This window comes from Lepisma saccharinum, chromosome 11 (genome assembly GCF_977018435.1).
Source record: "Lepisma saccharinum chromosome 11, izLepSacc3.1, whole genome shotgun sequence".
Taxonomy (NCBI): Eukaryota; Metazoa; Arthropoda; class Insecta; order Zygentoma; family Lepismatidae; genus Lepisma; species Lepisma saccharinum.
In genome coordinates, this window is record NC_139239.1 from 52295619 (window position 1) to 52308353 (window position 12735).

The window sequence follows — 12735 nt, forward strand, 5'->3', positions numbered from 1 at the left end:
AACAGAATCGCCGGTATTGGGCACCACACATTCTCGATCTCGGCCAAATCACCCACCCCGGAAATCGAACTCGGGTCTCCCGCCTGGCAGTCAGACACCCTACCGAATAGGGCGAAACCGGCGATGCCTGCAAGACAACTGTCCTCAGAGCTTGCAGCCACCTCAGGGGTTAGAGTTTAGGACCCCGCACACTGGGACGCGGGGAAACACGGAAAATCCGGCAACAGAACTTCTGTCGTCTGCTTCTATTGAAATCAAATAGTGTAACGTGCGGAACGTGCGGAACCAAAGCATGGAATTTCCGGCTAGAAATCTCCAGGTTATCTTGAGGTTATGGCCCACTGAGACGCCGGAAGCAAAAATGTACCGTTCTGTTGCCGCGTTTCCGGCGTCTCAGTTCGCGTCAAGCTCTTCTCTCGCCAAACTGTGTACCGGAAACTCAGGAGAGCTGTCCATGGTCCTCTTCTATTCGTTCTTCTCTTTTTCTATCTTTTACTCTATTCTCCACTCCCCTCTTCTCGTCTCCTTTTCTTCTCTCCAAACTCCTCTTCTCCTCTTCTCTCATCTCGATTTCATTCCTCTCTTCTCTCCTCTTTGCTCCATTTTCCTCATCTCTTGTCACATCTTTTTCCTTTCTCCTCATTACTTCTCCTCTCCACTTCTGTCCTCCATTTTCTTCCCTCCTTTGCTTTTCCTCTTCCCCTTGTGATTTATCTGTTCTCCTCTCTTTTGTCCTCCTTCCGTTTCATCTCTCATCTTTTCTTTTGTGTAGACTCGTCAGCAATGAAATACTAAAAAATCGATTTTCTTTCTTTCAGAAGTATTTCTCATTTGCAACAAATGTAATACTGATATTTGTTTTTAGTTTTATACAATAATACTTGGATTTCTTTCTTTCGCATGTTTCATAAATATCTATTGTGCATTTGGCAACCCTGAAATTTGGCCTAACTCTACATGCAACCAAACAACTCCTTGGGTAAGTTGGGTAGCCTAGTTTAAAATGTCGTTTTAAAATGTCTGGAACTAATGTTCAGTAAAAGGGGCTTATGAACACAATGGGATATGTCTAAAACTTAGGAAAATTTTCTGCCACCGGAGGGGTTTGAACCTACGACCATCAGATTGACAATCCTTAACGGTAACCATTACCCTACAAGCTGTCGCTCCTGAAAGCAGGTAGAAGGAACTGACCAACGAGAAATGTAGATGCAACTCTCCTCCTACATGTAATGTGCAATGTTCGCACTGTGTGTATAGAGTTACACAATGTTATAGTACTATAGAATGTAAACCTCTCGTTACCATGAAAAACTGAATATTTTAGAGAGATTTCATTCTAGAGAATTCTAAGCCAGCTATAGAACAACCTTGTGAAATCATTACAAAATGATCAGAAACTTAATCCTTGCCAAAATCAGACAAGGAAGCTCTGATAATAATAAAATATATGGGCCATATATAAAAAAGGTAATACAATGTAGAATACAACCAATACATAAACGCCTAATTACAGAAAACAAGAATATTGTCCAACTCACCCTTTGCCTACTTTTCCATCCCCGCATATTTCCCTCTCTAAGATTCCAATTTGCGCCATCGCCTGAATTTCGCAATGAGTATCCCACAGATCTCGCACAAGAAACCATTGTATCTCAGTGGGCCGGAACGAAATGTCAACTTTACACAGCATGATGTTGATGTTCTTTCCTTCAGGCCGATGATTCTCAAGGAACGCCTTGTAGTCGTTCATGCTGAAGTTCTGTAGCTTGTCACCTTCTCGACATGTTTCCCAATATGGCTGCAAATAATTACGATATACATGAACGTATACTTAGAACATACTAAAGAAGGGTAGTCCATCTATATCCTTCAGTGTCAGTCACGTAGGTTTCTCGGTGATGATCATTTTACCGATTCGATTTTCTACAAATATTACAAAATTCTGCTATGTTGTTATTTGCTTATGAATATAAAGATATAGCTCATACTCTGGTGGTGTAAACTAGATGCAATTTATTTTTGGCAGGGATAAATCAACTTCAGTCATCTAATTACTAATTACCTACATTAATTAAAGATTTGAAAGAACCATTTAACCCTTAACCAGGCGCACCTCTTTCACCACCTTAAGTAGGCGCGTGGGGGTAAATTTGACCCAAAATTTTAAATATTATTTGTAATCAAGTAAGATACACATGCACGAAAAAATACTTTTATACGATAAAGTTTACTATTTTCAAGAACTTTAAGTAGTTTTTGAATGTAGAAAATAGGCGCAATTAATTTTAAAAAAATAATATGGACAGACATTGCATTTTCAACATTTAAAAACCCTTTCTTGCAATAGTTAAATCAAATTATAATAATGAGGAAAGAGTGGAATAAGCAATACAAAAATATTTTCTTTGTAGGGTATACACTTCTAATATTTGTGTAAATTTAACAATATCCATTTTTTAAAGAAATACAAATATATATTTTTAGTACGTTTTCCCTTGAAAAAAATTGAAGTTCCAATACATATCAATTTTCAAAATCTCAATTATTTTACACAACTAACAAAACGGGATCAATGTATTATTTTTGATCATATATTATGTCACATAAACTTGTCTTGGTTTGAAAACTTCATCTTCATCTGCAAATTTGACATTTCCTTCCCTTACAGAATATCCCCGTATAATTTCTACATACTTATTGGTATTTTCCACAATGATTCCGACAGTAGTGTCATCTAAGAAAAGAAGAAAAGTTAAAATCCTCGATAGCAGATTTGGCATTTTTTGCAGTTGCAAGTGATCCAATAAGACGTAAAACAATGTTCATACTTCTTTTGTGAACATTGGAACATGAGCAGGGAGCTTCTTTCCATCGAGTTATTTTGTCTTTTCCCAAGGGAATAAGTTTTATCTTCATCCGGGATATCATTCTGATCATCGTGATTTGTCTTAGAATTAGTATCATGTTCTCACTCACTAACATGATATTCTACATCATGATCTGATATAAAGTCAATTATTCATCTTGAAGCACTTCAGATGAACTGCTTCTTTCATACTGCGAGCTTTTGAAGAATGTCTTAGAAAAATTAAACATTCACTTTAAGACACGATCACACGACACAGATCAAGTAAAAACTGTTATAATATTTCACTCACGAAGCACAGTAAGCGAAAGTTCTAAAAAACTGAACAACAAAAAATCACCTACTTAACTAGGCGCGTGGGGGTAAATTTGACCCTCATCAACTTTGGAACAGATTCACCTTGCTACAATTATACACACAATGAAGGAAATGACCTCGACAGTTGAATCAGACTGTTTTAGGAAGGTACTAGATAAGCTAGCACCGGGGGGAAACCAACAAGTGTCTGGGCGTTAAGAAATACTTACCTGGGGGTCAAATTTACCCCCTCGTGCCTAGTTAAGGGTTAATGTAGGACTCGTAGGATATTAGCTGTCATTGAATCGACATGTTTTATATCGGTCCTGTCAAATCCACCGACCCCTCTAATCCACCCTTGCAGTAAGCTATCGTTAGTCCTTCACCTAATATTCTTCTCGTCGCCCCCAAGTTTCAACAGGCTTTCTTTCAGCGCTCCCTATCTTTCCCCTCCCACACCTTTCAACCTGTAATGCAATTGCCATGTAGGCCTATCGTACAATACCGCACAATGCAGTTTTACTTATTTGCACTCTGTGCAAATTATTGATCAATCTGTGAAAAAATAAAATGAGCGGGCGCCCCTTCAGTGGTCTCGGTGGAGGTTTAGTTGCCCCCTTCACACCCTTTAATCTGCCCTTGTATTTACTTACATGCCAAAATATCAACATCATATACATAAAAAAAAAACATTATAAGGTTCTGGGACAAATTCGCCCACTGCGCCCTCTTAGTGATCACTCGCTACATCTCTATCTTCAATTCGCTCTTGTATATAACTGTTGGTTTAACAATGATTAGTTGGTTGTTACAATGTTATATTTCATAGTGAAATATGTGGCTATTAGAAAGTGATAAGGCTGATTTATGTTAATAATGCTAAAAGTAGAATTACCAAGAATGGTTTATGAATTGACGCAAGAGAAGAAACAGAGATGATGATGATAATAATAATAATAATAATAATAATAATAATTTGTTGCACAATGTTCTGTTCTCCAAAATGTTAATGATTACATTTTGTGAATGGAATGGTCTAGGAGCTATTGAAACATATAAGAAAAACCTGTATCACTGCAAACTTCACATACGTTTGATAAAAGCTCTAATTGATAATCATAGCAATGGCTTGCGGTCGTTAATTGTGGTTGGAGTAATCAGATCTGATGACTGGTGTTGGAAGTCATCCTTAATCCCCTCAGACGTCGTCAGTGACCCTGTCCTATAATTTCAAGTTCATCTAACAATTACGATTTTTGGTGTACAAATTACTGAATAGTGATTTGATTATGTGCGTATATTATATTACATAACGTGCATAATATGAAAGATAATTTATTCAAAAACTTGCATACTGTTGAACACTGTAATGAAATGAAGTTCAAAAATCTAATTCCAAGGCGGCGAAAATTTCTATAATGCAAATTGTAAAGAAAAGAAAAGTTACAGTATGAATGGGTGAGAGAAAGAAGGAACAGATTCCATCGAGTGTATTTTTTGGAAAATCAACGAAAGAGTTCTGGGGCTCAAAATACTTTATTAATTAAAAAAAACTTTCTATGAAATTACAATACAAAGCTCTGGCAAAAATTCTAAAGTAATAGTTTTTGTAAATTATTCATACTAAATAGACACTGTCATAAAAACATCGTGGAATGTTTCCCTTTTAGTTCTCACTTGAACGTAGAAAGCAATATATGCAGTTTTAAATATTACAGCCCAGTTATTATTTGATTTAACATTACTATGAATGAAAGATATGTATTCTGACCAAATGCAATGTTTACATTAACAAATCTAGATAATAAATTTTAAACAACACAACATTTTCTTCAAATAGTGGTGAACCTGCAACATGAACGTAATGAATTGAAAATTATTCTCTCTACAGCACTGATAGTCACTATCAGAATGTTCATCACATGCAGACTGCATGGATGTAGACCATGATAATATGATGTCATACAACTCTTTGCAGTTGTCTTTTACTTAATGCACAATTTTAACAACGTCCTCATTTTTCAAAAAAATATTATTACTGTTTTTTGGAACTTTCCCACGATAATCATTAGTAGTAACAAGCACAATCTCACCGGTGCGTGTGTTTGAAATGGCTGCCAATCAGGAGCTTGAATACCTGTCCTAGTGCAGTCTATAAACATATCCTTTTCCTTCTTCTTACGTGAGATGCCTGTAGGCCTAATTGCCAATCTGAAACACTTTTCTGCATTGCAAGCTTTTAAAGCTCTTCTTAAACAGCGTAGACCACCATTGCTTAAAGTTGATCATTTGTTGATTTTCAACACTTTTTTACTTCAAACGTTGGCTGCTTCTTTTCGGTGCTGAGAGCTAAAAGGCAAACAATACAGGAATGTTTTCCTTCTTCCTCTCAATGATATTTCCTACTGACTACTACTACGAGCCGAGAAAGAGAATGTTTGCTTTTTCTGTGTCAGTTGATGCAGCTTAGCTTAAGTAAAAAAATGTCTATCTCAGTTCAAAATGACCAAAATGGGGAATCTTTATCTTCTTTCTGTCACCCATTTATATATTCTAAAGATCTCTCGATTATTGTTGGATTCAAGTTTCTTTCATGTTTGTCGGTAAAGGTTATGTTCTACAAGGTGTTTCGTAAGTTCGTTTACAACGCTTGGGAGGTGATTGTACGAGTGAAAATAAGGTGGAAAGTTCATGTAACGAAATTCCAGAAACGGCTTTGTTGCCGAATTATTGACGTTTTGAAAACGTGGAAAAATGATTTTCCGAAGTGAATAATGGAAAAATGGGTGGAGAGAAGTCGTCGGTGTTGAGCGGTCCACTAAGAAATTGGGTACGCTCTTGTCAAAAAATCACGCGGCAATGTTGTGCAATGTCGGCGCAAGGGATTCCCCAAAGGACGCGAACGAAGATGTTGACGGGAGTGGGGTGGGTGTGCGTTCTGCATGAGCTGGTATTGACGAAAATTGGCATGTGTTGAATGGCACCAAAAAGTAAATAAAATTTCCTGAGCGAAGGTCACCATGACGTAAAAACGAAAAAAAAGAACTGTCACAGGTTGCATACCCTGAAGGGCAGATGGGTGTCCGTGTGATCTGACGTTAAGTACCATATTTCCCGCTAGGGGCGCCAAAAGTGTAGGTTTCCCCATGAAGGAGCGCACGTGTCTGTGCCATTTGTGCTTCAGGTGCTGTGCCAGCAGCAGGTTGTTAAACATTCACGGTTGAATGGAAAGACGTGAGGTTCTTGGACAGTAGTGTTGGGCAAACATTTGACCTAGCAGTGTTACGTGTTAAATTTTAGCCACAGCTCATCGTGTTCTGTGAAGTGTACTAGTGTTAACGGCCATAAACACTTGTAGCCCGGTGTAAGGAATGGCTGCATACACGTCCCAAGAGCTGGCGGACATGCATCTGATTTTGGGGGAGGCTGGAGGTAATAGCCGTGCTGCAAGGCGTCTGTATGGGGCACGTTTTCCAAATAGGTTGTTACCATCGGACACCTTATTTCAAACTGTAGACACTCGACTTCGGGAAACAGGATCAGTGTTGCCACCTCGTCGAGAAGTTGGACGACCGCGAAGTGTGCGAACACGACGGTTTGTGGAAGATGTGCTAACTGCAGTGATGGATCATCCAGGCACCAGTACGCGTGCACTAGCCCACGAACGAAACACCTCCCATGTGAATGTGTGGCGAGTCCTGGCAAAAGAGGGGATGCACCCGTACAAATTGAAGAAAGTGCAAGACCTTTTACCTCGGGACTTTGGCCCACGTGAGGACTTTTGCCAATGGTTTGTTCATCAAATTGAAACTATCCCCAATTTTCAGAATACGGTACTATGGACTGATGAGGCTATCTTCACGAAAACTGGTGTGTTCAATAGTTAAAACAGTCATGTGTGGGAACATGAAAATCCACGTGCACTGCTAGTGGCACATCATCCTCACAGATTTGCAGTGAATGTGTGGTGCGGGATACTGCATGACCATTTGATTGGACCGTACATTCTCCCTGTTCGCCTATGTGAACCCACTTATCAAGCATTTCTCAGTGAGGTTTTGCCTGAACTACTAGAGGACGTGCCCTTGGCACTGAGACAAAGACTGTGGTTTCAACATGACGGTGCACCCCCACATTTCGATCGGAATGTGCGCCATTTCCTCAATACCGTATTCCACAACCAGTGCATTGGCAGGGGAGGGCCTGTGCCATGGTCACCTCGATCGCCTGATATTACGCCCCTGGATTTCTTCCTCTGGGGAGAGATGAAACGCCTCGTTTACGAAACACCTGTCGTGTCAGCCGAGGACCTCGTTGCCCGTATCAATGTAGCTGCAGCATCGATAGCAGAAACGCCGGGATTGTTGGATCGCAGTAGACAATCCTTGATTCGCCGTTGTCTCCTCTGCTTGGAAGTACATGGTGGACACTTCGAAAACCGTCTGTGATGAGGTTCCCTTCACATCTCCATTAAGCATACTGTGTGCCCTTCAGGGTATGCAACCTATGAAAGTTCATTTTTTTCGTTTTTACATCATGGTGACCTTCGCTCAGGAAATTTTATTTGTTTTTTGGTGCCATTCAACACATGCCAATTTTCGACGATACCAACTCACGCAGAACGCACACCCACCCCACTCCCGTCAACATCTTCGTTCGCGTCCTTTGGGAATCATTTTCCCACGTTTTCAAACGTCAATAACTCGGCAACAAAGCCGTTTCCGGAATTTCGTTACATGAAATTTCCACCTTATTTTCACTCGTACAATCACCTCCCAAGCGTTGTGAACGAACTTACGAAACACCCTGTATATAACACGGCAGATATACTTTGCTGGCCACCATTTTGAATGAGCTATCTTAATCCAACATCGAGGTCGCAACCCTTCCTGTCCATATGATCTCTCAAGAAAGATACCTGACGGAGGATGTGAGGACTTTCTGTATGCTATTCAGGGACATCTAAGCAAGAGTCTCCACAATTTTGAAACCACTCATACATAAGATATTATAATTAAACCTCTTTTAATTACCTATTTAAAGTGCTGAATATTATTTTCGACAATTGTAGGCATTTTTGTACAAAATTTATTTGATGGAAAAATATATCTTAAAAATCTCCTTGTTAAATATTTTCAATTATTTGTACACATGTTTGAAAGTATGATGTGAGGCTGTAAAATCAAGCTTTATGATATATCTTTTAAAATGTTTGTGCAGTTTGGCGCATAGTTTGATGAGAAAACTCGGTTGAAAGAAAGCAGTGTGAGAACTCCAATATGGTGTCGTATTGACAATATGGCAGCGATAGTGTTTGGACCTCACCTCACACAAAGTGTGACTATTTTCATGCTCTCTTTCATAATCTCAGAATTTTCTCACCAACGGTCATACTGTAACTAAGTGGGCTACAATAAAGAGTCAAGCATCGGCGGAGAACATAATCGGACACAAATTTTCTACTTCAATTCTTAAAAAAATTAAAATCTCATACCTTTCTTGTAGAATCCTGATTGACAGCCATTTCGAACACACGCACTTTCTGGGAAAACAGAATGTGGTGTACAGAAGTATGTATCGTCCTTATCATTCATAAAAACAGATAATATTCCATCTATTCTGTGATCTTGAACTAATCCCGCCCACATTCCAGAACAGTCATATCAAAAGTAGAAATGAAGTTAATTTTATCAAACTCACGACTCACGGAGATATTAATTCAAACAATGATACTAAAGTTATTAAAACATAAAGAGCGGATACTTAATTTGTATTTTTTTTTTCTAATTTTACGTCGGTATTCTGCCACATTTTGTTAATTGCTACGTTGAGGATGATTTCATTTTTCTAATTTGGTTTATTTTACTTAGCTTTTTTATGCCACTTTAGCTAATTTGCGAAGATGGAAATGAGTGAGGATGTGATGAAATTGATGAATGGACACTCACAAACATCGATAAACAGGCCGGTATTCGAACCCGGGACCCCTTGAGACGTTGCGCGGTGCACTAACCAGTCCGCCACAGGGGCTGGCGACGTTCGGGATGAGTGATAAAAATTAGGTGGCATTGGTGGGCTCGCTTATAGCCAGGACAGAACTCGAACCCAGAGCCTTTGTTTACGTTATCGTGAATCGACCACTCAACACCTTGGCCATCGATATGAAGATGATAATTTTGAGAAACAAAATCTTGTGTAGAAATTATCCTGAAATGCATTTCCACTCAAGTTACAGCCCTGAGAAACTACTGGCGGCAAAAGAAAAAAAATCAGAAAATTAGAACAACGACACCACGTAACCACTTTTCCCAAAATTGCTGTTACCATGACGAAGATAGCCTTTTGTCAGTGGCGATGCTAGATAAAGGGCAACTAGGGCACTGCCCCACAACAATTTTAACATAAAAAGTTCATCTGAAGAGACGATCGGTATATAACTAAATTTTTTTTCTTTCTCAACTCCTACGTTGCTGCAACCAGACTTACAGGGTGTGACCCTGTGCGAGGTTAATATATTTCTCCGTCCTGTTGGGGAGAGTCCGATCTCAGCTCTGTCCTGAGACGTGACGTCACTGACTGCTGATTCAAACATTTACAGCATAGGCAAGGGACGGTATCCCCTCACAATGGCAAAGCGCAAAATTCGTAGCCGTCTTTGGGCAGTGGACGAGGTGCCCTGCTCTTTCATGTTTGAGGGCCTCCCGGATGGCGCAGTGGTAGCGTCGTCGGCTTGTAATCAAGGGGTCCCGGGTTCGATACCTGGTGGAGGCACAAGTGGTTCGGATCCCACTTGAAACTGTAGGTCCAGTCCCGATTAGCCTTACTGTGCATAAAGTGGACTTAAAAAACACCAACTCAACAACCAACTCAACTCTTTCATGTTTGCCTCGTTCACCGTTCAATGTTTCCAACTCATGGCAGGCACTTCATTTGTTCTTCCATTCTTCGTACTTTCACCTTCCTCAGTACGATGCAGCAATAAGCTACCAAAAAAGTACCTCGAATGCTTTTCTTCGCGCTTGTTCCGGCGACCTGAAAAGTTGAGAACACTTTTTATTGCATAAACTACTCCCTGGGTGTTTTCAAAAAGATCATCCCTCCTTTTCTTTCCATTGCATGCATACGGATTTGGATTTGAGTTAGTGTGTGAGTTGCGTTGCGTTCCATCTGTGTGCGTATTGATCGCTTATGAAATAATTGGTTTTTCGCGAGTGAAAGAGTTTATAGTTACTGTACGTGTGTATTTATTTGTGTGATTGTGTCTGTTTTCCAGACAACTTGACATGCAGATTATCTTCGTAAGTATAAACGAACTATTTTGGGGGTACATGGCCAATGTAAAGTTTTGTAACCGAACTTAACGCTTCATCATCTTCCTAGTTAATTATTGATATTAGTGGATGCTTGGTGAATATAGAATATTTCTTTTCATTATTTTGGAAGACATTTTGCGACGCTAGTCCATGTTAAAATGACATTAAATCATGTAGAAACTTTAATATCTACGCCTTTCAATTCATTGACAATGGAAGAGAAACTGCAGATAAAGCTACTAGGACCACATCGACTAAATATTTCAATTCAGCATTCAACAACATGTAAGGGAAAGCAAATAAATCGGCATTTTAACATGGACTGGTATCAACGAAAAGTGTGGCTTTGTGGTTGCGATAAACGCAGCGCTTTATTTTGCTTTCCTTGTATTTTGTTTGGGGGCGACTTTCCTTGGACACGTACAGGTATAAAGAACATGAAACATTTGTCAGAAAAGATAAAAAGCCACGAATCTTTCAAATTGCACATTAATGCATGTACGGATCTGCATTACTGGGTCGTTTAAGCATTGCTAAACAACTGAACTCATCATATCGAATAGCAGTGAAACGGCACAATGATATGGTTGACAAGAACAGGGAAATTCTATCAACTATTATAGACTGCATTACATTTTGCGGTGTATTTGAGTATGCATTGAGAGGTCATGATAAATCTGCAGATTCACTTAACAGAGGAATATTTCTTGGCCTTGTAAATTTTGCGGCAGAACTTGATTCATCATTAAAATAACACCTTGAGTATGCTAGTGTATTTAAGGGAACGTGAAGCACAGTTCAAAATGAAATTTTGAACTGCATTTTGCAAGTATGCAGAGAAAAAATAAGCATTCAGATAGAAAATGCTCATTTTGTTGCAATTCAGGCTGATAAAACTACAGATTCTTCTTCACAGCTACAACTTGTTCTCATTTTCCGCTATGAGATATCTGGAAAAGTTTATGAACGATTCGGGGGATTTTTTAGTCCTGCTCGTGCCAGAGCAAACGATATTGCAGAAATATTGTTATCCGAAATAGGTCAGTTCTTAAAAGATAAGCCATATAAATTAATTGACCAGTGCTTCGATGGTGCAGCTGTAATGTCACCCAGCAGAGTGGGCAACATGCAGGTGTTCAAACACTTATTAGGAAGCATTATGAATGTGCATATTTTATTCATTGCTATGCCCATCAATTAAACCTCACCATGCAACAGGCTACTCTGCATATAAGTGGGGTCAGGACATTCTTCATGCATCTTGCTGGCTTTGCATCATTCTTTTCGAGGTCATCTCAGAGAATTGCTGCTTTAGAATCAGTTGCATCAAAGCGGTTGCCCAGGGCAATTCCTACGCGGTGGAATTTCAATAGCAGGCTGGTGAACACAATATTTGAATACAGGACGGAAATTATTGAATGTCTTGAAAAAATAGAACAGTGTGCCGAATTCGACGGTGTGACAATTCGAGAGGCAGCTGGTTTATGTTATCAATTTTAAAACAACACCTTTATGTATTGGCTATTACTGTTTCACAAAATCATGCCGTATGTTGACCACTTGTACGCCAAAACGAACACGGACCCAGTACAAGTGCATGCTGCTATAAACAAATTCGAAAATGCAGTCACGGACGTGAGAAATGGAAGAGAACGTTCATCCGAGGAAGGAAGTGATATAAAACGTCGGCGTGAATCGAACTCGGCAACAGAGAAGCTAGCGGCATCTCTAGAAGTTTGCGATATCATAACAATGGAAGCCAGTGAACGCTTGTCATTCACAGGGCATCTTGTGGCTTCAACACTTTTTATCTCAAATAAATTTGAGACATATGCTCTAAAATATCCTGAATGTGAGGTAAACGCTGCTGTTGATGCATACCCCTTTCTAAATAAGCCACGGCTGAAAACTGAACTAACTACGTTGTATCTGTTGTATACGAGAAAATATTTCAGAATCAGTGGTGGCGCAACCTCCCTCCTTCATACACATTCATTTCGGTGGCATTTTCCTGCCAGATTCCATGGACAAAGAAAAGGGAAGGGGGAGGTGGTCTTCAACCCTGGCCACTTGTTTGACAGTTCCAGGAACAGAACAGTGCTTGAGGCCACATCTGTGCTTCCAGTTGTCTAACAGAAAATGTTGCAATTGAATGGCAAATTTGGAAAAAGTAACTAAATTGCCAATAATTTCGTGTTTTCCCCCCAAATATCATTTCCCCCAGGGATAAAGTTTATTATCCAGAGAGGTGGACAC

At 39.5% G+C, this 12735-nt stretch overlaps 2 protein-coding genes across 2 annotated transcripts in view; both read right to left on the bottom strand.

Annotated features, from left to right (window-relative positions):
• The window catches only part of LOC145995353 (uncharacterized), a 37363-nt gene extending 28673 nt beyond the window's left edge, over positions 1 to 8690 (bottom strand). The window contains exons 1-2 of the mRNA XM_083131961.1: positions 8661 to 8690; positions 1542 to 1801 (exon numbers count right to left, since the gene is read on the bottom strand). Coding sequence (XP_082988087.1) covers positions 1542 to 1801; positions 8661 to 8690 — 290 coding nt within the window. The remainder of the gene's footprint in view (positions 1 to 1541; positions 1802 to 8660) is intronic.
• LOC145995249 (uncharacterized) overlaps positions 1 to 12735 on the bottom strand; it is a 251399-nt gene that overhangs the window by 215273 nt on the left and 23391 nt on the right. The gene's annotated exons all lie outside the window — the stretch shown is intronic.